Source organism: Pseudorasbora parva, chromosome 14, assembly GCF_024679245.1.
Source record: "Pseudorasbora parva isolate DD20220531a chromosome 14, ASM2467924v1, whole genome shotgun sequence".
In the NCBI taxonomy this organism is placed as follows: Eukaryota; Metazoa; Chordata; class Actinopteri; order Cypriniformes; family Gobionidae; genus Pseudorasbora; species Pseudorasbora parva.
Window position 1 is genome coordinate 15712156 of NC_090185.1, and position 27257 is coordinate 15739412.

General features: G+C 37.9%; 2 protein-coding genes across 4 annotated transcripts; one reads left to right on the plus strand and one right to left on the minus strand.

The window, feature by feature from the left end:
- Nucleotides 1-3536: 3536 nt before the first annotated feature.
- On the minus strand, nucleotides 3537-22712 carry nisch (nischarin). 3 transcript variants are annotated; one of them, XM_067415621.1, is made up of 21 exons: nucleotides 22235-22689; nucleotides 21621-21704; nucleotides 21339-21521; nucleotides 19477-19525; nucleotides 17985-18148; nucleotides 16085-16180; nucleotides 15909-16004; nucleotides 14481-14633; nucleotides 14321-14389; nucleotides 14049-14234; nucleotides 13846-13974; nucleotides 13602-13715; nucleotides 11543-11657; nucleotides 10223-10341; nucleotides 10093-10139; nucleotides 7466-8782; nucleotides 6494-6680; nucleotides 5696-5846; nucleotides 5419-5547; nucleotides 4820-4981; nucleotides 3537-4717 (listed from the first exon to the last, which is right to left on the minus strand). In XM_067415621.1, the coding sequence occupies exons 1-21, from the start codon at nucleotides 22313-22315 to the stop codon at nucleotides 4095-4097; spliced, it is 4254 nt and encodes a 1417-aa protein (XP_067271722.1). In that variant the 5' UTR covers nucleotides 22316-22689; the 3' UTR covers nucleotides 3537-4094. The 3 variants fall into 3 exon arrangements, 2 of the variants coding, with proteins under 2 accessions (XP_067271722.1, XP_067271723.1); XR_010897869.1 differs by lacking the exons at nucleotides 3537-4717; nucleotides 4820-4981; nucleotides 5419-5547; ... (1 more) ...; nucleotides 6494-6680; nucleotides 7466-8782 and having other exon boundaries at nucleotides 10128-10139; nucleotides 11535-11657; nucleotides 22235-22711; XM_067415622.1 differs by lacking the exons at nucleotides 3537-4717; nucleotides 4820-4981; nucleotides 5419-5547; ... (3 more) ...; nucleotides 10093-10139; nucleotides 11543-11657 and having other exon boundaries at nucleotides 10221-10341; nucleotides 22235-22712.
- Nucleotides 22713-23548: 836 nt separating this feature from the next.
- On the plus strand, nucleotides 23549-25778 carry wu:fb55g09 (coiled-coil domain-containing glutamate-rich protein 1). Its single transcript, XM_067414763.1, has one exon. It carries the CDS (start codon nucleotides 24862-24864, stop codon nucleotides 25495-25497), a length of 636 nt encoding a protein of 211 aa, XP_067270864.1. The 5' UTR covers nucleotides 23549-24861; the 3' UTR covers nucleotides 25498-25778.
- Nucleotides 25779-27257: the final 1479 nt, after the last annotated feature.

Genomic DNA, 27257 nt, shown 5'->3' on the forward strand with positions numbered 1-27257 from the left:
GCACCTACAAGTGCTCAGCAATGAACTAAAAACCACAATGAAATTAGTTACTGAATAGCAATGGACGAACACCACTCAGAATACCTTAGCAATTACATAGTAACAGAGAATATATTTGCAACTACATGGAACACTTGGAACCACAACTGCTAAGTAATTGAGTAAAAAAAAAAAAAAAAAAAAACAAATTCACAGAGAAAACCTTAGTGACCACACATAGAAAGGCAACATTAAGAACACCTTAGCAACCGCATAGCAAGACCCCAGTAACCATATAAAATTATATAGAATAATTTAGCAAGTAGCAGGGCTGGGTAATGGCATAAATTTCACGATTCAATTTGATTCTTTTCGGTATCAGATTGGACCACAGTGGTCGGTATTCGATTCAGACCGCAAATTTTCTCATCTATATATACAAACAATTAAATTACACACAAGTTAAATATATATATATATAAAAAAAATTAAATAGCCTATATATAATACAAAATGATAGCCTATGTTTCTACTCCAATTGGATTTTTGAAATATACATATTTAAATAAAAATGGATCTATTTACATTAAATACCGAAGAGAAGTTAAATATAACGAATATTGTAATATGGTGCATATATTTAGCAAGTTCAATCTTAGCTGAATAACATACGTAGTTCGCTGAATGGCTTTTCTCAGGTAAATGTAACATTATGTGACAATTTTACAAGCTGTTTATTACATGAGACATCATACAGATTTCGGTAAGTTTTATAGTATATTTTAACTAACCTTGTGATGTTTATGAATGTTTATTTCCTGTGTAACTCTTAAATTGGAAGATATGTTAAGTTCACGCGGGCGGGCGTCGCTGAGGCGGCAAAAGCTTTCACGCTGGATTAAAGAGCGCCAAAACGGTATTTTCTGTTTGAATTTAATATTAAAATGTAGCCTAGAGAATTTGAAATCTGAGACTTTGTTTCATATTATATTGCCATTTATTAGATATGAGGCGCTCTAAATGCCTTGTTCACTCATTAACTGAAAACAGGTCGATTCTTGGAATTTAAGAATCGGTTCAATGAGAATAGATTAATCAATCTTTTTTACCCAGCCTTACTGCATAACACCCAATTAGCAACCGATAGACATGCCTTAACTACACTTGCAACCACATACAATGCCATAGCAACTGCTCAGAAATGAACTATAGCCTAAACCACACCAAAAACTTTAGCATATATATATATCTATCTATATATATATATATATATATATATATATATATATATATATATATATATATATATATATATATATATATATATATATATATATATATATATATATATATATATATATATGAAATATGATACTGTTTAAGATTAATTCTTAGTTAATCCTATTAATGCTTAATTCTCTGAGAAGCTTCAGTCAGTCAAACTCTTTCATAATGTGCAGAAAACGTTACACTGTTTTGAGCTGCAAGGCTAGTACAAACTGTCTCAAAGCAAAATGTCAATGGCCCACATTTAAAAAAAAAAGAATTTACTCACCCCCATGTTTGCCCAAACCTGTCTGTTTACCAACATTTTTTTTAACCAAATATCTTCTTTTGTGTTCAACAGAAGAAAGAAACTCATACAGGTTTGGAACAACGTGAGGGTGAGTAAATGATGACAGCATTTTCTTAAACTTTTGGTGAACTATCCCTTTTAATAAGCAAAATCTAGCTTTTCACAGAAACAAAGTATACAGTAAATCTAGCATGACCTTCACCCGGGCCAAAGGAATAACAGGAAATGACGGGGTCAGACTGACAATGCCCAGTGCTGGACACCTCAACAGCACAGAGCAAATGTTTCCTGCCCTTCCTCGCTCGTCCAACAGCATGCCGTGTAATAAAGTAGAGCGCTGACAAGCTGCGTCAGTTTCCCCGAAGCATGGTGTTGTGCGTGACCCCGTGTGCATGTTCATAATGGTCAATCAGGCCGTGAATGTTTCAGCAACAGGCCCCGTGTCACTGGGTTTCAAAGCAGGATCTAATATCGCTGACTCTCAGTCTTCAAGGGAACAACACAGGCTGGAGAGAGAAGAAGAGGTTTTTTTGGTTTGCTCAACTAGGCCTTTAGTCACGAGACACTTTGGTTTTTGCTTGTCCAAATCTTTGTTATTCATATAGCCATAAAGATGTGAAAGTAGTTTACAGTTTGCAGGCACATCAAAGAACTTATTGCTTCTCTTCTTAAATATAAATCCAATAAATAAATTATATATGAACAAAAATTGGACATATTCCTTCATAGAGCTTTTAACTAGCTTCAGCACAAAACAAAAAACAGACAAAAATATGAAAGTAATTCATATAATAATATTTAAAGGAACTAAGAAATATATTTAATTTAATCATAAAATGGCCCTGATATGTCACTAGACATTAAGAAATCATGTTAATTTCAAATACTTATATCACTGGCAACAGTCCGGCCAGGATATTGTCATTTAAAGGTTGTTCTTGCAGCCCTCAACTGATGTTAACATGTTGTGTTTTGGCCTGAAGCTCCGCCCTCCACCTATCGACCAATCACGAAGTCAGTAGTGTTTTGGCATCCGGGTTGCCAGATCTGCTCTAGTTACCACAGCTGCAGCTACAAACGTTCCTGCTGGATCCTGTATCTGGCAACCTAAAGTCAGGGGGAGGTGGAGAGGGGATAGTGATTGCAGTACTAGTTTTGGCCACAATCTTACATACGCCTACTTTAAGTTTAAAAAAAGTATATTAAATATGTAGAGAGAGAGAGGAGAGAGAGAGAGAGATTTCTTTTATATACACAATAAAACAGTAATATTTTGACATATTATTAAAAAGTGTATTTTTTATTTGAACATTTTAAAGTGATAATTTGATATTACAGCTGAACTTTTAACTGATCCTTCAAAAATCATTCTAATGATGATTTGATGCTCAAGAAACATTTATGATTATTATCAATGTTGAAAACAGTTGTGTAATTTTTTTTCCGGATTCTTTGATGAATGAAAATATAAAGCTTTTGCAACATTGTACTACCGTTCAAAAGTTTGGGATCAGTACGATTTTATTTACTTAATTCATTTGGATATTAAAAAACGTAAAATATATTAAATAAATTATATATTTATTCAGCAAGGATTCATTAAATTGATCTAAAGTGACAATAAAGACATTTTATATTACAAAAGATTCTATTTAAAATAAATGATTTAAACAGAAAAAAGTTATTTAACATTTTAATAATATTTCACAAATAACTTTTTTTTTGCTTGTATATTTAATAAAATAAATGCAGCCTTGGTGACATTAAAAATATAGATGAAAAACTTTTGAATGGCAGTGTGTGTGTGTGTGTGTATATATATATAATACACAATAATAAATATATAAATACAGTTTATATATAAAAAGATTATTATTAATGATTATTTTTATAAACAAAAATGCTCTTATTTTTCATTTTGTGGATGAAATAAAATGTTTGGACATTAAATCAAGAATAAAAACAATAATAAAAAAGAAAACCCATTTATAATTACTCGCATTTATTACAAAAAAATTCAAAGTGCATGATCAGTCTGAATCCCCATGGTGAATAATCTCATGAAGCTCAAAGCGCTCTGTAAACATGCTCGGTGGTCTTCCGTTTTAATATTTGTACAAATAACTCCGCAGATTTTGCTCGGAAATACTTTCTAAAATAGGAATAACACCTTAAAACTGCATTTACGTAAAAAAACGAAAGACTATATACATCTATTCGTTCATTAAAAGCCATCATCGTAAAATCATTTTGTTGTCATGAACCGACAAATTCACTTCAAAAAAAAACAAAATAACACTGTAGCACAAAACTGTATAGCAGACGTTTCACATTTTATAATGCATGGCCGATTGTACACAGCAGCAGATAAATATGTCTAAAATGCAAAGCAACGTTTGAAGCCTGAGACAAAAAATATTACACTCGTGTGGACTCTACAATACAGCTTCCCAGGATGCATCGTGTCAAAACAGTAAACAAAAAAGCTTGTAAAAACAAATGTTCCATGTGTAGGTAAATACTGCGCTTTTTCCGTGGTTCAGCCCGTTAGCTCTACGGGCAGCTCTCGGCTACACAGTGCCTCCCACTGGCGAGCCAGGAGCGATATCAGCCGCTCTCTGCTGTCCGCACCGGGTACGAAAATACACCACTGCACTTCGCCCTCGGCTCCTCCGACCCCCTGCGTCCTGTCACCCTTCCCGTCCGCGAAATGGTCCATGGTGAGGTGGCACAAAAGATCCGGTCCAGGAATGTCGTCGAACACCAGCGTGAGGGCTTGCGGGTAAGTCTGGTAGCCCATCAGCACGCGGTCCAGGTCGCGGATCCGCCGGGCGTCCGTAAGGCGGTACTTGTCTCTTTGCGGTGGCTCTTTTGCGAATTCAGGTAGCGGGTAGCTAATGTGGTCTTCATCCAGGAGGAAAGCATCCGTGCTGGTGAGTATAAGAGTCTTGGGTTGCAGGATGGTCTGGTTCTGGCTGGTTTGGCCCGGAACGACGTGGACCTGGAACACCAGTACGTACAAAAGGATGTTGAAGGAGTGAGAAGGCGCCTGCGGGGTCTTTCTCCCCGCCACGATGAAGGTAAGGTCTCCGATTTCTTCCTCGCTCGGGTACACAAACTTCACCTTGCTAGAGTGGACCAGCTCGTAGTTCTCCATTTTACCTGATTCATGAGGGAATAAAATATCATTGGTAAAAAGGATCCGGAAGGATGAGCGGATTATCGGATTTCCACAATATATTCTAGACATCCAAGCAGTCAAACCTGTGCTTTTGTTTCCAAACTGCGAGTAGAAATCCAGCTCAGAAGGTTCAGGAGAGGGAACTTTCTCCAGAAGGGACAAAACCATCATCAGCTCCTGCAGGAAACGATGTGTGCCGTAACCGTCACGGGTCAGACAGGAAATGATGTGATCGGCTGAGGGCCCTTTGAAGAAAGATAGATTAAACTCTTTAACATATCCGTTTTCACTCTTACCTTCATCGCCTGTTAATGAAGATGCAAAATATATAAAATAAAAAGTGTTGCTTGCAAAACACGTTTTTAATTGCACCCGTCTGCCGCAAAAAAAGCATAGAAAAAATAGAATGTGAGCTTCTTGCCTAAGGCATTTCCCTAGGGATGAACAGCAATATGAAATGCTATATTAGCAGTTCCTTGGTGCACAACTGAGTTCATGAAACAGATTTCACATTAACAAACCATATGGACTTTAAACAGCATGCATTTATATGTATTGCTACTTCTTTTGTTTAAGCTGATCACTGCACTTGGTCTCAGCTTGATAAATATTTCATCCAATCACATCATGCCTATCGGGCAGAAAATTGGACCAGTAGTGATCTTGTTCACAACCAACTCACCGACAACCCTGAAGTACTGATCGAACAAGCCCACGTTGACGCTCTGCAGGTCCTTCAGTTTGAGGGTGAAGCAGAAGGAGATGAGGAAATCTGTGTCCTTATGCTCGGACGGTTGCCAGGTCCACATCACTGCAAGATGAATCAATTTTATGAATCAATTTTAATGTTCTAGATTGATGACTAGAACAGAATAGAGAAATATATACATGCAGAACTGAATATATTTGAAGATTGGAACAGAATCGTCATTGTAAATGTAAAGTAAGGTTTTGCTCACTTGATTGGTTGGTGAGCGAGGACGCCGTGTCATCCAGGATGAAGTAGATTGCTTTAGTGGACAGCAGGACACAGGCAGTTGTCTCCACATCAGGAGATCTGTAGAAGAGCACCGACGTCCACAAGATGTGTTTCAACTCCTCATTCTCCACCTGCATGCCGACAGCAAGATAAACACCCTTAGATTTCTGTCTCTTGTCACATAATACTGCAGTTTATTTATTGGCGTTTGCTTAGACAAGCATTACAATTGCTCAAACTTATGGTTGGGGTTTTGTTTCTTCCATGCAATTTATCCTGCAAACATGAATGATACCTTCAGCCAAGCCAGATATCATTTGGTTTTGAAGAACTGAGGACATATCCAAGAAAACAGGCACAAATACTAATAAACACCTCCAATGCATAAATGATTCTAGTGAGGGTATCTAATCATGTTGCAAACTTCAAATGTAATGTGTGTTTGTTTATGGTTTAAACTCTAGGATATCCTGTAAAAACAGTGTACTGATTGCAGTGACATTTGAGAATGAGTGGAAAATTGTTCAGATAGTCGCCTTTTGAAAACAAGGCAGCTGGCCAAATGTAACAGAGTCAAAGTAAATAAACAAATTCACGGGAGCCAAGAGCGCACAGGAAGAGAGGGGTTGACCGGAAGTACAAATCGAGGAATATAAAGTGTGTGGACAACAACAGAACCACTACGAAGGAAACTTCCATAGAGGAAGTTCTACGACACAACTATCCAGGAAATTTCTTCATATCAGATGGGAATCTGTGAAATGAGCGAACGACTTGCCTCAGCGATATTATCGTGGAAGAAGTGAACAAGCTGGTCTCCCTTGAGAGATGAGATGAGGAGTAATGAAGAGGAGAGGGAGAGGTGCGCGGGACATAGGTTGTCCTCCATCAGCTGCTGAATAAGAGATTTGGCTGGATACAGCAGAGACAGGGTCAGATGGGGCCTTGGCACTTCCTGGGGGACGCTGTAAAAAAGCAGTGCAGTGCATCTACCGTGAAAAGAACCAATAAGGTTTTTCTAATTAACAAATGCTGCCTTAGGAGAAGTGGGTAGTCATTTAGAAGATGCATTTCATCTCCCCTTCTGCATTTCTGTTATCCATTAAAAAGCATTTAATCTGTAAAGTTAAGATTAGGGATAGTGATAGAGTTAAGTCTTAATCGTCCTTTTGAGGTGGGATTACTTTTCTAGTCCAAAGAACTTCTGGTTAAGAGTTAGAGACATAATTCTTAGTTAAAACATTAAGTTACTTGCTCTTCTGGCATACTTGCAAATTAGGTTTAAATGGTTAAGACATAAATTGAAAGACTATACATAACTTGGCACATACAAGGTTAGGAAACAAGTGAACCATGACAACCTTATGCTGACTGCTATGGCTATAATTTCGAAACAAAATGAAGAATACTATTTCCCGACCCATTTCTATGGATAAGCGCAGCACAGATGACACCATGCAAGTCTTCTAAAATCACATTTTCTGTGCATGTGTTTTGGATGCATATTAAAATGCAGATTTTATTTTATAACAAGTATTGGATTCCAGAATTGAAATGGATTTTTGATTCCCAATCCAAGGAATATTCTTGCTGAAAGTGTATTGCTAAAAGGCACAAATGATGAAAGCCTTTGCAGAGTTTGAAACTACAACCTTATAGTTACATTCCAGCTACAACTTAAATCTGGGGCTAAAATGACATCCATGCTAACATGTCTTCAAAAATAATAGCAACAAATTAGCTCCTTTACCTGCTGGTAGGTATTATTTTGGTGGTTGTAACCGGAGCAGGACAACTGTGCACTTTCAATTGTCCTTTCTTAGTGTGCTGCAGGGTGATGGTCTTAATTTCCCGCAGATTGGATCGAAGCTGCATGAACTCTCTCAGGAAGGTGAACTTGTCTTGCGGAAGAGCAAAAGCAATAGTCAGGCACTCGTGACCTGCCATCAGTTCCACTACATGGTTATCGTAGAAATGGCGAGAGTTTGAGACGGCCCTACATGAACAACAGCCCTGCTTTGGGTCAAGGAGTGTGAACGAGAGCGGTATACGAGTTACTTTGGAGCAGCTCCGCATCACGCTTACTTCCGAAGAGTCCCGGGACGACAGAGCGACAAAGTCTACCTTGAGAACACAGAGGTGACGAGAGGTAAGAAAGAGGATCATGGGATTGGAGGTTTGGTCCTGATCACTTTCAAACAGGCCAATTTGGGATAAAACGTCTGAGGATACTGAGTTCTTTGGAAATTGTGGGTTGTTTGTGACATTTTTGTCGGAGGTAGATGGGTCTAAATTAAGGAAATGTATCAAGTGTCCACCTTTTACACTGCCATCACTTTCCTCAAAGTCCCAAGAGTTCAGAAACTGTCGGATGAACATCTGAGTGTTAGAGGAGTTCAAAATGTGCTCATTAGTTTGGTCCACATGAAGACTAACACAAGAGTGCATCTCCTTCAGACTTTGGGCATCTGAGAAAAAGAACCATTGTGTATTGCGTGACTTCACCTTTAAGGAGACACAAACCTCTGGAATATCAAACTGAAAGGTCTCAATGTTGGTGTACGGCACAACCAAGTCTATCTCAAAGCTCTCCATTAGTTCCTCCAAGTTACTAACTGGTTCTCCTGACCTTGTACGGAAAATCACAAGCAAGCTGTCCGTTGCCACCAAACAAGATGGCCACTGACTCAAACTTTCTCCAACACTGATGCAAAAAGACCAAGCCACCATTTTTACATGATCATCTACAGATTCTCTCTTCACATCATCTGATCCCTTTTCCTGAACGGTAGATGAGGAGGAACAAACCACGATCTCGTTAGTGTCATCTAGAGTCATCTCAAAGTAACCATCCCCAGACTGCGGGCTGCCTTGGTCTGTGTCCTCCTGACAAGTGGTTTTGCAAGGTATCAAGGTTGATTCTATTCTTTTTGCCTGGCTGATGCGAGCAGAAAGTTGGTTGGTAAACTCCTGGTTGGTGATATTGTAGGACAGTAAAGTAGGAGGCATGAAGAGACTAGAAAGACTTGTGGTCCAAGGTTTCCACTCCTCTTCACAGCAACAGGGGCTAAAGAGAAATTAAACAAATTTAAAGATTTCGATGCAGAACCTAATTTCACCAAGTACAACATGTTCCAGGATCAACTTCTTTGTTGATCCTGGAACAACATTCCAATCAAACAATCCGATTTGAGGGACAAGTTTATACAGTTTTTGTCAAATTCAGGCTTACAACCAGGGTTAGGTGCTTTTACGTCTGTTATTTCCCACTGATTTTAGGGATAACTTATGAGTAGGGTTAGGTTTAGGGGTAGGGATAGGACAATTTTCAGACAGGAAAGTTCAAATTTAAAGAAAGGCATGTTCAAATTTATCTTCAAATATGGCATTATTTTCCTGTCACATGTCGAGAACGCATTATTGTAGCGCAAAAGTACATTAATATAATGCGCGAGCACAAATCTCTCTCTGCTATAATCAACCCTTTTTCTGATTGGTTGTTACCGTTTCGACGGCTTTTATGCCAAGAGCAAAGAGAAAGAAATCATAAAGAAGAGTATTTCTCTTCTTGCGAGTGCAGCAGGATGCAGCACCAAATGGGAAAAAAATGGACCGTCTCTTGATATAGCACCCCTTGTGGCAACAATGAGAATGCAACAACTACTTGAGAGTAAAAAAAAACAACATACAAATCCATATTAAACCCTGCGGCTCGTGGCAACACATTGATGTCTTAAAACACCAAACGATTGGTTTCTGCGAGAAACCGAACAGTATTTATGTTATTTTTTTACCTCATATCATACGAATCTCATCTAGTATTCCCAACGCTATTACTAGATATGTGTACATAGATGCCTCATTCAATCGATCCGCACAGGCACTAATGGGGATTCTATATATATATATATGATCGCGCCGGGTTTGGACCTTATTCGGCGGAAGTAATGGCGTTGTGAATACTAGATGAGATTCGTCTGATATGAAGCAAAAAAATAACAAATATTGTTCGGTTTCTCGCAGAAACCAATCGTTTTGTGTATCAATGTAATCAATGTATCATCACGAGCCGCCGGGTTTAATATGGATTCGTATGCATGTGTTTTTTACTCTCATTGTGGCTCTCTGGGAAAAAACAAACAAACATTGACATGCATTATACAAGCAACGTTTGAATTTAAACATCTTCATTTGTGTTCTACTAAAGAAACAAAGACACCTACATCTTGGATGCCCTGGAGGTAAGCAGATAAACATAAAACTTTCATTTTTGGGTGAACTATCCCTTTAAGCTTAAAATCTAGTTTGCGTTTGCACGTTTGCGTAGAGTATGTTTCAGACATAGCAGAAACAAAACAGAAGTTTATAAGAACTAACCTGCTCTCAAAAATGACGTCCGAAGACAAACTTGAATCAGTTGTCACCTGCAAAAAAAAGGACCAGTGGTGTGTTCTTGTTTTTGCTGGCACAATATGAATTACTTAATTGTGCTAAAACACAAACCAACCTGTGGGATGACCTCACAAGCCGAGCTGTAAACATCATAGCATCTCTGGGTAAGTGTAGAATCCACATGAGTTAATATCTCTTTGGTAATAAAAGCTTTTTCTTTACAAGTAGTTATTTCTGAAAGGGAGATAAAGTAAAAGTTATTCTTCAGTCACTAAAGTTTTATTTGCACAGCAAACAAATTCAATGTGGTAATGATGAAAATGGATGGTGATAATTTGATTCGTATTTTTTCAGTCATATGGTGTATCATTATTGGTTGATACGCTAATGATGCAAGCGTCAGGATGATGCCAAGAGACTTTCATATATACAACAACTGACAGCAGTTGATTTAATGATTTGGAGTCAGACACCAAACACCAAAATTAAACAAAATATAAAGTAAAACACACAAAAAACACAATTTTAAATAGAAATGAAAGGTCCTGATAATGAATAGATGATTTCGAAGACGACATCCTAGATTACAATATTATTCCGTTAATATTTAAGAAAACAATGTTTAATCACATTTTAAAGGAGTGCGTAACCGTGAATATTTAGATGTCGTTGGCAGAAATAGAAAGTCTAATCAAAAGCACCCGAGGCTGTTGCTTGGTAACTAACACTCAAGAGACAAATATGGAGATCATATGCTTTATCAATCAAGCCCAATCGGTATTAGAGCAACAAATGCAAATTAACCACCACAAAATGCAGCGTTTAGGCTAGTCTGACACTGCAAAGCAAAGAAAATGGATGCCTGTTATATTGATTCAAAGCAAGGTTATGAGAAAAAATCAGGGAGGAAAGCTGATGAAATTTGATTTATTTTTCCTGCAGTGCAGAAACGGGCGCACCGAATCTCCGAAACATAATTATGACCAGAAGAGCTGCAATAAGTCAGTATGCATGAGTAACTGAACAATGAAATGTATCACTTGTGCAAAGAAAACTAGGCTTTTGTTATAAATAATAATTCAGTAGCATCATATTATTCATTTAAAATCATTATGCAATGAAGAAAATATTTTTTAAAGAGCTGAAATAATAAAACGTGTAATAATGTTACAGTAAATATATGACGTAATATGTCATGCCATCAGAGGGACGCTTTTTAGGTTTAAAGGTGAAGTGTGTCATTTTATTTTATGTCAGTACTATCTCCTATCACATCTTTATATGCAGACAAAACAAGTTTGGGGCGGGACTACTTGTTTAGCCGACCAATGACAGAAAGGAGTGTTTGAGAAACCTTGAAATGACACACTTCACTTTTAACTCCCCGTTTGTGTTTCCCCCCCTCGTCCCAGCAGCGCGATACATACATGATTACCTTGACTGGAGCAGGTGGAACGGGACAGAGAGGGGAAGGAAGAGGATGGCGGCGCGACGAGAGAGGACGAAGAGGACTGCGGCCCGCCGGCGGCCTGCCCCGGGACGTCACTCACCTAACAACAATGACATCAGGCTTCTCTTTAGCGAAAAGCACAACCAAGACCCATGGAGGTCGATATAAAGTGTGCGAGGAATCATAAACGCCCTAACGTTTTACAACATGTCCAAACCAGAACGACAAGCGTTAGATTCGTGAGTTTTAGAGAAATGCCACCCACACAGAAATCTCATTGGTCCAAACCCTGCACCAAATATCATCAGATTGAATGTGAATTTAACACATTTCACTTTCAATGTGAACAAAAACTTTGCTCAAAGCGTCATGCCTGGTTAGGACATGAAAGAAATGAGTTCATGTTATTTCGGAAATACCGTAACTGAATTTTTATCTAATTTTATTAAAGCTCTAAATTTTTGTGATTACATAAAACAACCAAAACTGCAAGCGTTCAACAGGAAAAGCTAGTCAGAGAGTACACATTTTACAAATTTCCCTCCAAATTTTTACATTGAAAGAAAAACATTTAAAATATTTAAATTATTTTACACAAATAAAATAAATAAACCCTGAGACTCCAAACTGCTAATTCGTTACAAACTGAACAGCTTTAATGTATTTCTCTGCCATTATAATTATGGTAATTCCGAGACATGAGCACAAAATAATATTACAATAGCACATGCAAAAGCCCATGCATCAACAGTAATCAGATTTATTTCATGTCTTTATAATCTAGCAGGACGGCAGTCATGTGTAGCATTGGTGATATCCAGTCACTATCAGAATCTGGCCAGGAGGAGGCGCCACAACTCGTGTGTCTCTCTCATCACTGGAAAAAGTGTTATGCAATGGATGCTGACACACACGTGCATCAATGTGAGCATATAAAGCCAGACACTGAATCATCTATTTGTTGAATTCTCATGACTGGATATCAAGGTTAGCCCAACTCGCACCTAAAAGATTGTTTGAGAATAATGTGTCACACTCAGTTGAAAGAAAGCCATCAGCACACACCTAAAAGACATTAATCACATTAGAAAACCTTTCATCTGACAGATGAAACGGTAGTTTGCATTAGAGCCCATTACATAACTGTTTATTTAGGAAAGCTTTTACCTGGAATTTGTTTCCCTTTAACGATCATTATATATATTTTTTAAATGTTCCTACCGAACAAAATCAAAACAGTCTAATAATAAATGCTAATATTAATAATAACAACAGTAACATTATTTTATTATTATTATGACCATGAAAAAGTACTAAAAGGAATATTCTACTAAACAGTCTATTATTAAAATAATAAATTATTATTATTATAATAGAAATAATAAAAAATAATAAAAGGAATATTTCTACTTAACAAAAGCAGACGTCTGATAATAAAGTTTAAAATAATAATCATGTTAAATAATAAAAAATAATATGATATAATAAAGGCAAAAAACATTATTATAGTAAAGAATAATCATAATACTAAAATTAATATTGCTACTGAACAAAAGCAAAAGTCTAATAATAAAAATGTTAAAATAATATTAATTAAATAAAAACAAATAATAATGTTATATAGTAAAAAATAAAATTATTATTATTATTAGTATCATCTAGTCATCGACATCATCATGAAAAAAATACTAAAAGAAATATTCCTACCAAACAAAAGCAAAAGTCTGAGAATACATTTGAATATAATTATTAGTTAAATCATCATAATCAAGATCTCTTATTAGTCTAATAATAACATTTAAATTATAATATATAATTATAATTAAAATAATAATAGCTAAATAAAAACAAATATATTGTAATAATGTTATAATAATAATAATTATCATCATGAAAAAGTACTAAAAGGAATTTTCCTAGTAAAAAGCAAGTCTTATAATAGATGTTCAAATACTACTAATAATGTTATAATAATAACTGTTTATACTGTTTAATTTATTTTTGCATAAAAAAACTAATATAAAAATGTATAAATATAAAATACCTTTTTGCCATTGTTTGCCATTCGGTCTTTGGCCACTTTGGCTTTCTGAATGGCTTTTAGCACCTCCACCGTGTCGAGCTCTTTCTCTGTGGTGATCGTACCATCCAAACACACCTGCGGGACAAACGTGAATTACATTTCTCTATCCTTAAAAAACAAATTCAGAAAAATGTCCTTAGAAAAGCAGAGCTCTTCCTGCAAACTCCCCCAAAGCTGCAGTAATCTTCGACGAGAAGCTCCATACCTCAGAGGCCCTGTCGCAGAACTGGGCCAGAACTTTAGTCCTGTAATCTGGGATGATGCACATGGGGTTTTCAGCCAGAGTCAGTTTCTCCAGACAGGGAAGAGTTCCAATGTGTTTAATTTCATCCAGCTAGGCAAAGCAGAAAGCTTCTATCAAGCAGATAATTGCATCAACAAAATGAGATTTTGCAAATAATTAATTACCTGTGCTAATTTGTTGCTGCTTAGGTCCAAGTTAACCAAGGAGTAAAGTTTACTGAGGCCGGAGAGCGTCTCCAGCTGATTCCCAGACAGATTCAAAGTCTTGACATTCCCGAGTTTAGTGTGAACACACTCCAGGACAGTGAGTTTGTTGAACGACAGATCCAGGTGAACCAAGTTGTACAAATGCTGCATTGAAAAATTTAGAAATGAATACATTGATTTATAAAAAACTGACTTTCTTTCCATATTAAGTCCATTTTTAGACGACACACCTGGAGGTTTTCCACTAGAGATAACTCATTATGGCTGAGATCAAGAAATTCCACTTCAGGAATCAGTTTCTACGAAAAAGAAGAGACCAAGAAAAGCACAAAATTTATAATCAACAAGGAAAGGAGTGGTATTTATTTTATATAACGCAGGCTAACTCACCACCGACTCATCGATGCAGCGTATGTAGTTTCGGCTCATGTCCAGAGTGGTGAGCATCTTCCACGTGGGAATGATCGCCGTCACAGGACAGTCCGTGTCCACTCCCTCAGGTTCCCAGTGCGCAAATTCAGACGCTTCGGGAACTAAGATTTCCTGTCGAAGGAGGAGCGTACATTGTCATTCGCACAACTTTCAGTGCCAACTTCGCAACCTTTTAACTGACCCTAAAACCACACGTTTTTGTATCTAGAGATGCTCTACTGCATTTTAAGGGGCCCTATTTTAACGATCTTAGTGCATGGTCTGAAGCACTTAGGGTGTCCCCGAATCCACTTTTGCATGTTTAACAATGGAAAAAACGGTCGGTGTGCCAGGTGCATGGTCCAAAAGGGTTGTCCCTATTCTTTTAATGAGCCATGGGTGTGTATTGGGCATAATGTGCAATAAACCAACCAAAGTCTCATCTCCCATTCCCTTTAAAAGCCAGTTTTTGTTGCACCATGGCGGATTCACTATTTACATGGCGGACTTTGTGAGCGGAAAGACTGAAAGTTTCTCCAGAGAGGAATTTTTCATTTTTAATATTTAAATGTCTGTGTGCTGCTATGTGCGTAAAAAGCACTGTGCACCCACCTATAGGCACATATTACTAACGCGCTCTTTTAAAGGTTTTTTTTTTCTAGGCTTGGTTGTGTTTATGGGGCGCAGTATAACATGTCTTAATAATACTTCTTTTTAAATGCCGTATTTTTTATTTTACCTTTATTCCACACCGCTGTCTCCACTTTCTTTTGAATGGCTCGATTGCTCCCTGCTTCTATGAAGCCCATCCCTCCGAAAAACGCAATGGTCTAGATTGGTTAGATGGCCAAATGTAGTTTCATGTATTTTTATTGGCTGAAGTGCCATTACGGGCAGAAGTCACATCTGCGGTGACTAGCAAGGGTTTATGATGTCACCAACCCGGGAAGAAGCTCATTGTAGTCCAAACATCTGTTTTTGTAGGCAATAAACTGCCATAACTTTATAAGACAATATCTCCGTTTTCATTGAACTTTCAGGTGCTGTAACTTTGCAGATACTGTTTATGCTCAAGCAGCAACATTACACACTAACTAAAGTTAACAAAGAGAAATCGCAAGCAACCACTCCTTTAAATAACACAAAAAAAACACTGCGCTATTGACTCTAGACCAGGTTTTTGTTGGTCGGTCACTTATAGTTCCTCAAAATAGCAAAGCACCAACAATGCGCCTGAACACATCTTATTTTCAGTCCAGCACGCCCATGGGCGAACAGATGAGCGCGAGTGCATTTGCTATTTAAACAACGTGCCACAAGACTTGAAAATGATAACGCCGTCAGGCTGAAACTAGCAAAAAATACTAGCCTCAAATTTGTTGCAGAAGACAGAAGCATCTAAAGTACCTTCATACTGCCGGCTGAGAGGTGTATGCTGAGCGTGGCCAGCGTGGGCTTTAGCGAAGGCAGACCTTTGATCTGTCCAGCATTGCAATCACTGATCTGGAAATAAAAAAAGAAGTGTGATCATCATCCATCATCGCAGACCCTCGATGTAACACAACATGCAAATGCAGGTTCACCTCGATCTGGAGCAACGCTTTGAAGATGGACAGGTCAAACGGAAGGCTCTGTTCCTCGATGTTACTTGTCCCCACCGCTACTTTCATTCCAGGGACCTGAGTATGAAGATTTAATGTGTAGCTGTTAGTAATTCTTGCAATGGGCAAAAAACAATATGGAGATTATATAGTTCTCCCAATTAAAAAGATGATAGACCCCTGTAATTTTCATCATAGGTACACTTCAACTATGAGAGGCAGAATGAGAAAAAACATCGAGCAAAATCACTGTCTGATTTTTAAAGAATTTATTTGCAAATTATGGTGGAAAATAAGTATTTGGTCACCTACAAAAATGCAAGATGTCTGGCTCTCACAGACCTGTAAGAACTTCTATAAGAGGTTTCTCTTTCATCCACTTTTTTACCTGTATTAATGGCACCTGTTCGAACTCGTTATCAGTATAAAAGACACCTGTCCACAATCTCAAACAGTCAGACTCTAAACTCCACTATGTCCATGACCAAAGAGCTGTCAAAGGACACCAGATACAAAATTGTAGACCTGCAACCAGGCTGGGAATACTGAATCTGCAATAGGTAAGCAGCTTGGTGTGAAGAAATCAACTGTGGGAACAATTATTAGGAAATGGAAGACATATAAGACCACTGATAATCTTCCTCGATCTGGGGCTCCACGCAAGATCTCAGCCCATGGGGTCAAAATGATCACAAGAACGATGAGCAAAAGTCCCAGAACCACACGGAGGGGCCTAGTGAATCACCTGCAGAGAGCTGGGATCAAAGAAACAAAGGCTACCATCAGTAGCACACTACGCCGCCAGGGACTCAAATCCTGCAGTGTCAGACGTGTCTTCCTGCTTAAGCCAGTACATGCCCGGGCCCGTCTAAAGTTTGATAGAGAGCATTTGGATGATCCAGAAGAGGATTGGGAGAATGTCATATGGTCAGATGAAACCAAAATAGAATTTTTTGGTAAAAACTCAACTTGTCGTGTTTGGAGGAGAAAGAATGCAGAGTTGCACCATACCTACTGTGAAGCATGGGGGTGGAAACATCATGCGTTGTGGCTGTTTTTCTGCAAAGGGACCAGGACGACCGATCCGTGTAAAGGAAAGAATGAATGGGGCCATGTATCGTGAGTTTCAGTAAAAACCTCTTTCCATCAGCAAGGGCACTGAAGATGAAACGTGGCTGGGTCTTTCAGCATGACAATGATCCAAAGCACACCGCCCGGGCAATGAAGGAGTGGCTTTGTAAGCAGCATTTCAAGGTCCTGGAGTGGCCTAGCCAGTCTCCAGATCTTAACACCATTGAAAATCTTTAAAGGGAGTTGAAAATCCGTGTTGCCCAGCGACAGCCCCAAAACATCACTGCTCTAGAGGAGATCTGCATGGAGGAATGGGCCAAACTACCAGCAACAGTGTGTAAAAACCTTGTGGAGACTTACAGAAAATGTTTGAACTCTGTCATTGCAAACAAAGGATATAAAACAAAGTATTAAGATACATTTTTGTTGGAAATAAATTCATTAAAAATCAGACAATGTGATTTTCTGGATATTTTTTCTTTCTCATTCTGTCTCTCACAGTTGAAGTGTACCTATGATGAAAATGACAGGCCTCTCTCCTATTTAAATGGAAGAACTTTCACAATGGGTGGCTGACTAAATACTTTTTTGCCCCACTGTATGTGTGTGTACTGAATATATATATATATATATATATTTTTTTTTTATATATATTAATTTTTTAAATATATATACACAGATATATTGATTTGACAGCACTAATATATAATAAATATGTGTATTTACACAATTTATATTACTAAATATTAATTAAGAATTATTATTTACTAGTTTTAACTTCAATCATTTCAGTAAAGTGACAAAATCAGACCTTGAGGTACTTGAGGCGGCAGGTGAAGTCCAGGATGTGCCCGAGGTCAGCTTTGGCATCTCCGTTTGCACAGGTGGGCTTGGCGAGTTTCAGCTGCTGCGTGACTGCGTACAGCTGGAGGGGTCTGAGCAGAAACACCTCGCCTGCCGCCAACAACTGCTCACCTGGGGGAAGAGACAGAACAACCACATTTTATAGATCATACTGCAATGCAAAGATGGTGACAAAACTGCTCATATTATGCATAATGCAAAAGAGCATGCAAAAAATAATAATAATAATAATTAGGGGTGACCCCTATTAGTCGAAGATTCGGTGCATCGATATGCAGGACCGGATTCGACCACTGATCTCATGGTCGAATCTTCGCAGGTGTTATGAAACGACGATCATACCATTTTGGATATATGGGTGTGCTCAATATTAGTGTCATAAAGACGTGTCGCGGCGCTGAGCGATCGCCCCTTTAAGGGCACTGAGCTTCCCACTGGACGCGCCGCGCCTTTAAAACTCGAACACATACACCGACGGCGGCATTCGACACCTGTCCGTGGCGATTAAATGCATATTTCCCTCAAATCGTGAATGTATATACTGATTTCACCCTGTAGGCCTACTACAAGTTACACTCATCGTGCAGTGATTCAAAATTGAGCCTCGCGCGCGGCGCGTAATGTTCACGTCAGCCTGGTGTGAGATACCTGAGACACGGCATGAGCTTCAGTCCGGTGTGCGTTGAGGTATTTTTTTAGGTTTATTTATCAAAATGTTCTTTTATATATTTGTGTGATGTTGTGTTTCGATCGCGGCTTTAACATGTTATGAGAGAACGGTTAATTTACGAATGTGTAGTGTATTGATCACTTTATTAAAAGTCGTGGGTGTGTGCCTGTGTAAAGTAAAATAAAAATAGTCTTAGCCTCCTGCTGACCAGTGTCCTGCCCTTCCCAACCCTTTCATATCGTTTATTTTTTTCCCGGTCTATGGTTTACACACACACACACACACACACACACACACACACACACACACACACACACACACACACACACACACACACACACACACACACACACAGATGATTCGACTATCGGTCGACCATAGAGAGATTCGAAAATTCTGATTCAAATGTGTAAATCCTTAGTCGGGGACAGCCCTATATTGATGAACATGTAAATATTTTAAAATGGGATTTTTTAGAACATAAATCATTTAGTAATTTACCAGCAAACATGTGTGTGCCAATTTGGCTCCTTTTTTTGCACTTTCATCATCATTGGTAGGAATTGCGCAAAATGATAATATAAAGTTTTATTTATTTCTTATTTAAAAAAAAAAATTCTATGCCAGGTTGCAAGACTATAGATGATGAATGTAAAAGTCTCATTTGAAGATTTTAAAAACTGCCTATTATATCAGTTATCAATCAATACATTTTATTCTGTGATTTCAAGCATGTAATAACTGGCCATTCAAAAATAAAGTGACAAACCGTTATGAAAGAGCTCTTCAGCCAAGGCAGCAGCGATTCCATTGATTTCCTGAAAATAAGGAAGTTTTTGTTAAAAGTGGAAATCTGCACTAACCCAAACAGTAACATCACTGCATTGAGCTTTAATTATCAGCATGTGCTTCTCCAACTCATTTCCTGAAAGATTTCGCCAGAGGAATGCAGAAACGTCTTTAATTTCCTCCTTACAGTCTGTTTTCTTCTCTGCATATTCTGAGGAAATGACTTGAAACACTTTTATGTGCACAAATCAAGGTTATTATAATTAAATGTAACTAAAACCATAAAAATAACATTTTTACATGAAATAAAATAAACGTTATCTGCACTTAAATTTTATTACAGCTATTGGCAAGGCAACATTTTTCATTTAGTTTAAGTTGATATGCAAAAATGACAAAATATAAAACTGGAATAAAATTATATTGACATTTAAAAAAAAAAAAACCTAATGAAAATGACAACTTATTACAAAATAACTTAAAATTATGATAAAAACAGAAAATATAAACATAAATAGTAATAAAAACTAGAATACTATCTGAAAGATATGGAAGCTTGCTTCCGCTACGCAATTAAAAAAATATAAAAGATAAAAATAGCGGGATATAAACTGGCAACTTTGAAAAACTTCCCATAATTATATAAACTTGCAACTGTGATGAAAACAGTTAGAATTGAGAATTTAGAATTGTGAGAATTTTTTCTCTCTCACAATTACAGGTTTAGATTTGAGCAATTCTGACTTTTTTCATCCCGCAATTATGGCTTTCCCCCCCACAGAATTGTGAGATGTAAACTAGGGCTGCAAAGGGGCTGATATTTTTCAGTACATTTCTAGAATCTTTCCAAAACCTTTCTAAAAAAAATGTTCCAAAGAAAATACTTAAAATTTCCAAAAATGCTGGAAACTTTCTGATAACTCTGCAACCCTAAAATAACACACACTTGTGAGATAAGCTGCAGTTACCTTTTTAATAAAGGTACAGTTGTTGTGAAGGGCAAAATTGGCTATATTGACCAAAACTGCAATTTGTACTAGGCTGTAAACATTATTTTTATCTGTTGTAAAGTTGGGCATTTTAACATGGGGCTCAATGAGATTCTGCTCCCTTCTGGAGCCTGTCCCTAGCGGCCAGTCAAGGAATTGCAGTTTAAGTTACTTCCGTATTGGCTTCAACAGAAACTGGGGGAGGTTCCCCCTTGAGTCAAACTTGCGAGATCTAAACTCGCAACTGCAATCAAAAGTGTCAGAATTGTGACATATTTCAGAACTGCCAGTTTATATCCCGCAATTCTGACATTTTTCTCTCAGAATTGTGAGATATCATCATGCACTTGTGAGGGGGGGAAAAGTCAAAACTGACAGATAAAAACTCACAATTACCTTTCTCCTTTTTCCATTCCGTAATGAAAAAACAAGCATCCATAGATCAATGCTAAATTAACACTGGCACAAATCCAACAAAAGTGTCAACCAACAAACGTAAAGCATTTCTCCTCTCCAAAACAACTCCGGTCATATGGCTCTACCAGACAAAAGCCTTTAGAGATCAATATCAATACCACTACTGTCAGCTGGAAAACATCGCTCGTGGCCAGATAACAGGCCCTGCTCTTCCTAGAACCATTTACACGGCTGAGATGAGAGAATGCAGCGCAACTGCATTCATCTTCACTGGATGTGAAGGCAACAGAGCAAGAGCTGCATGCTGTTGATTTGGATGGATGACCCACAAACCCTGGTTAATATTTAACCAGCATGTGACGGCAAAGGAATCTTCTCTTGTGATCAAATTAATGCAAGCTTTTCACTTCTTATCACAAAGCACATAAAGACTTACATATAAGTGAAAGAGCAAGAAGTTCGACAGGACTTTAGGGGTCGCCGAAGGGAATCTGCTCAGGAGCGTTTGGAGATAAACCTCCAGCTCCTTTTGTCTCTTCTCAACGAGGCTTTTGGAGTTTTTGCCGATGATCTTCTTGGGCGGCAGCAGATGTTTATCAGTCTTCTTCTCCACAGTTAGCTAAAGTCAACAACAATAAATCAGTTTTATCAGTCACTAACTGAGAACTATGAACACAATATCAGTATCTGAGGTCTGATCTGATCTGTCATAACTCACTTTTTCATGCAAATCGTGAAAGTCGCTGTAGCGATGTTTGACAGTCCAACTGTGATCTCCAACCTTCACCTCTATGATGTAAACCTGAGGAGGTTGAGGAATACATTTGCAACTTTGTTTTCCATAATATGAATGAAATGACTCATTAATGCGTTTTAAACACTGCAAAACAACAAACGCCTCTCCACTTTTTTTCATCCATTGCATAGATTCATATATATCTCTCATATTGTGCATTATGCAAATGAGGATGCAAATAATTAAAGTGGTCTTTGACACTGTATGAACAGCTATTATTAATGATTAACATTTAGATTCCTCTAACCATTGATAAAGTATTATTGCCATAATGATAACTCTTATGCAAATCCTTAAATGTGTATTATTTTAAAAAAACAAAAAAACATCCGCTCTTATGCAACAGTTTTCATTAAGCGTCTGTTTTATTTCATACGTCACACAAGTACTATATTAATCTAATCTAAACTAAATATACTTCTATGTGCATCTAAAATAACAATTTAAATCATTGTCACTTATTTAAATCGTAAATCTTTGGCATAATCATGAATGTGCACTGACCAAACGACCCAGATAAAAGCCATCAGACTGACCGTGTAATTCTCCACCAGCTCGGATCCCACGATGCGGACGCGTTTCTCCGGGCTCTGCTCTGACAGATGCGGCGCGTCCATCTTCACTTCAGCCCGAGTTTGAGCGCGGCGTAATGAAAAATGCAAGCCTAGCTGTCATGTAGCGCCTCCATCTTTGTTGTGGTTTAACCCCGGAGTGAAGCTCCTCCTACTCGTATTTCTCAAACTCCGCGGCGCTCACACACAGAGAGAGCTTTATCGCCCCCTATCGCATGAGGATATGTTACTACTAAAAATATGCATGACATCGTCAGCAGAACTCCAATCATAATCAATAACTCCAGTGATCTAAAGTAGGGTGAATTCGATGAGATTCCCCTATTTACATATCCACCACATAGCCTATAAGGTTAAGTCTTAATCTTCAATAAATATATTTAACAATACATTTACAAGACTTTTTTGTAGCTTATTTGATATATCAGTTAAGTAATATTTTAATAGATTACATAGAAAATAAAGAACTTACAAAAATAATAAAAACTTTATTTTTGTAAATACATGTTTATTTGTATAAAATTAAAATAAAATTAAAAAATGGCCATTTGTCTGTCTAAATAACAATCCCAAGAACCCCTGCAATTTCATTAATGGACCCTAGGGGTTTCAGAGACAAGAAATGGGTAACCAGAGGTTGTAACCATAGAATGGAAAAAAGCAAAAACAATACATCAAACAATTATTAAAATATAAATAATGATATTATAAATCATAACAATTCTGTTAAAATTGTGTTAATCAGTTAATTTAATGGTTTATAATTATATGCATAATTTATTAAAAATAATGGTAAATTGTTATAATAAATAATATAAAATAAAACAATGTTCATTTTACAATAAAATAATAATAAATAATAGTTTAGCTAACATTATTTAAAAAAGAGAACGAATACAATAACTGTTGCATACATTATTTATTAGCTAATAAAACGTATTATAAAATATTTAAATCGATTTTATAGCATTAGTAAAGTTATTCTGCTAGCATAGGGGTGAATTCTGGGTGATTGGGACACGTTTATTGCCATAAAATAAACTGATATATTCATTCCTTCCTATCTATCTATCTATCTATCTATCTATCTATCTATCTATCTATCTATCTATCTATCTATCTATCTATCTATCTATCTATCTATCTCTCTCTCCGTCCGTCCGTCCGTCCGTCCGTCCGTCCGTCCGTTCATCCTGAAGTTCATTAATTCACTCACTCGTGAAATCATTGATGCAATGAATGCATTCACTCGTTCATTTATTTGTTTATTTATTCATGTCAGGCTGAAGGCAACCATCTTTTTCGCGGTTCGTCGAGCTCGATGTGGGTTTATACAGACGACCAGGGCTTTAGTTCTCCATGTTTAAGGAAGTGCTTTTTCCTCCTCGTTGTTTGTTATTCAAAGGTTTTTCCGAGGCTGGTCGGATGGAAGAAGAAGTGTTTGTTCGTGTGTGACGTAAGGTCATAAAGCATTTAATTGATTGTTCTCCCCCAAATTAGTAAGTTTCAGGCGGTTCACTGACTCCCGATTAAACAATAAATGTCACATTGATGGAAAATATTAGTCATTTGGATAAATAAACAGAAATTCGTTTATATCCATCTATATATAGAGCTTTTCATATCTTAATAAGGAAAACGAGAGTGTGTTTTCGTATGTAGCCGAACTGGACCGAGAAACAAACATAACGACCAAAAAGAGAACTACCCGTTCACAAGACAGCCATTAGTTTGTTGTCCTCACATCTTTCACATACATCACGTATACACTCTCTTTGTCGTTAAAACGTCTCTCAACTGACCTAGGAGCAGTTGAACGTTCCTGTCTATATATGAAAGAGATGCGGAATGTGACAGCGAAAAACCGATCCTGAAACAGCAGCTGCGAAGACGCCCTGAGAAGGAACAAACCATTCTGATCGCGGAGGGGTAACGTTTTCGAAATAGGAAATAACTGTGTTGTCGGCGCACTTCACGTAAAACGAAATGTTTGTTTTAAAATATTGAAAATGTAAATCTAAATGAGCATTTATAGGATGTTTTTTTAGATAAAACAGCAGTCTTATTTTAAATAGTTTACCTCATGAAAGAATGACACGCCCCTGTGCCTTCAACGCGGTTTGAATCGCCCCAACACTATAAATATCAGACTAGACGCTGATTTTTGTAGATGTCAACTGTCATTTCGAGACAATCGCTAGGCAGGTGCGAGCAGAAAGCGTAGTTTGTTGGCATTTAACCAAAGTAAAACAAACTACAGACATATCTTTTTTTACACTCTTTAACATTTAGACAAGGATTTTGCTTTTACTCTGAGGCAAAAAAAGACTAGTTACTCGGAAAAGCTGAAGAGGGGTGTGACTGATCTCAGATCAGAACCACACGAGCGTCAAGCTGCCTATACAGAGGGCACTGCGCCAGGCTATGTGCCATCTAAAGCCAGTGACAAAGAAAAAATCGGAAAAGATTGTAAAAAGGTAGACGACCGAGGGGGTGAATCGTGTAGAGGCACGAGTAACCAAAACCCCTTAATCAAGGAGAAGAAACAGCCTTTGTTGCCCTCCAGATTATGTGAGAGCACCCTACAGCTGATGCTAGACACTGAGAAAATGTGCGGAAGGGGCATGATATGCCAATGGGAGGTCTACGGCAACAAACCCTCCATCAAGGAGACGGGGAAACACAAGAGCGAGCCGAGGAGAAGCGGCGGAGGTGGTAAACACAAGTGGCACAAATGGGGAAGGAGGCCAGGAAGAAGGGCGCACTGTCCAGAAATCCGCAGAAATCGTGCGAGACCGTCTCGGTGGTCCGCCACTGTGGTCTCATTGCGTCCTGCCAACGTTCAAGGCAACCGCGCACCTGGCATGAGGGCGCCCAGGAACACCAACCAGTTCCTCATGCATGAAAAATATCAGATGATGCACATGCGATCAGACTCCGTTGGAACCGATAGCGGGTCCGACTGCGAAATGGACTTTGCGGATATGGACTCGTACCTGGGCGTGCTGGAGAACGCTAGAGGCGCACTGTTGGACATTCCAGATCTGCCTTCACCACCCACATTTTACGCGCGGCAGAGGAACCAATGCCAGCCGTTTTCTCTCTTCGGCTTGGATCAAGAGGAAAGCATGCAGTATTTCCCATCAGAAGACGACGTGATGCAAAGCGAAGACTTCATGCAAAGGGACTTCAAAGAATTCTGTGACACTGTGGCACCATGTATTTAGACACCTGCCACAGGTAACACGTTTACATCACCACTGCGGTGGTTTCTGAACTCTTTTTCCACAACTAAATCTGTCGGTTGGCATTGTTTTGTTTGTTTGTTCTGTGATGTATTACGAGTGGTCTGTTATGGGGGGAGAAAAGGGTCCAAAGTAGGAGTGAGACCAGCCAGCCAATCACCATCAAGAACATCTGATCGCTCATGATAAACATAGCAGCGGTTTGCACTGAAAAAGTAAAACCTATGTGAATGTTTTTCATAATAAAGTGACATTTTGCTACACATTGTCTATATCCTTTTATTACTAAATACACTTTGCTCAATGAATAATAACTTAAAAATATCAACATGACTTTTCAGATAATTATTCACAACTTTTGCATCATTTACAGTAGCATTGTTGAAACCGAGATCACTATAGGTCTTTTTACATTTTACAGGATGGCACAATAATCTAAACATTTTGGGGTCATGAAAGGAGACACGTGAAAGAAATATGATGCCTTTCTTCTTTCCAGCATACACACCCTTCAAAATCAGCTCTTGAAGATCTGACACAAGAACAATGGCAATGCTCATGAGACGAGGTGTGTGTCAGTGTGGAAAAGAGCCTCTATATAACCGTATAATCTGCGTTACTAATTGGGTTTCCGTTTCGAGGCACACAATGAGACCTTTTATCATCTTTAGTGTTTGTGTGTGACATGTTATTAAGCCCCGCTAGTCAATAAAAATGCAAAAAGTTGAAACAAAAAGGCTCAGATGAAATCTTCCTCATGAATAGAGCCTTGAGTGTTGTGATCAACATCGGTTCAGCCCCTTTCCTGCACAGCTTGCCAACTGCATGTCAGATAATTGTGGTGCAACTTCTTAAGCCAAACCTACAGGATTGTGTGTTCAATCCCCTGGCTCCATTTCTAGCCTATTAACTGGCGATAAAAGAAATAAACACTTCACTGATATGGGAAGAGACTTTCAGACGGATTTTAGGAACGTTTCTGGGTAGTTGATATAGCAGGATCGTGTCTTGCAGTGTTTGGCTTCTTAAAAAAAAAACATTCATGCGGTTTTTATGACATCATTATTTGAGGGAATACATGCAATATTTCTTTTAAAAATAGAAAAGAAAAAGTATTTATATTTTGCATAAAAGAAATGGATCCTATATTAGAGTATATACAGTATGCCTACTATAATGGTTGTATTTCAATATGCATAAAGACAGTATAACAAATACTATATGAAAATATGTACACTAAAAAGTGCGTTGGATTTACATTATTTAATCTTGTACATCCCTCCCACATGAATCAATTAAGTTGAAACAAACAATTTGTTCATGTAACTGCAAATTCATAGAATTAAGTCCTTTTAAGGGACTAAATTAAGTCGTCTCAAAGTGAATTTAAAGGGATCCCCTGGTGTTGAGACTTAATATAACATAAATTATGTCTCTTACTGAAATATGTAGTAGAAAACCCATGAAGGATTTACGTTATTTAAAAAATCAATCATATTTGGACCATGGGCGGCGCCATCTTGTTTGCGTTCTAGGTTGTTGACGTAGAATGGTTGCACTCCTCAATCAACTGGCGTTACCAGTAGCTATTTTTACCACAACGCAACTCGAAAATAGTTTCAGAGTTAAACAAAACCAATGAATTGCTTTGTGATTGTACTTAAAACACACTCAAACATACATGTGCACACAAACTCTCTCTCACACAGACTCACACACACATACACACACACACACACACA

Bases quoted from the DNA above. Each gene is read 5' to 3' on its own strand.
- nisch (XM_067415621.1), bottom strand. From the start codon at position 22,315: ATGGACGCGCCGCATCTGTCAGAGCAGAGCCCGGAGAAACGCGTCCGC. The intron at 14,235-14,320 runs GTGTGTCGTCTA...TTTTCAATGCAG, and splicing joins CTCTAGTGGAAAACCTCCAG to CATTTGTACAACTTGGTTCA. The intron at 11,658-13,601 runs GTATTTTATATT...CATTGTTGTTAG, and splicing joins TGGCAAACAATGGCAAAAAG to GTGAGTGACGTCCCGGGGCA.
- wu:fb55g09 (XM_067414763.1), top strand. From the start codon at position 24,862: ATGCTAGACACTGAGAAAATGTGCGGAAGGGGCATGATATGCCAATGG.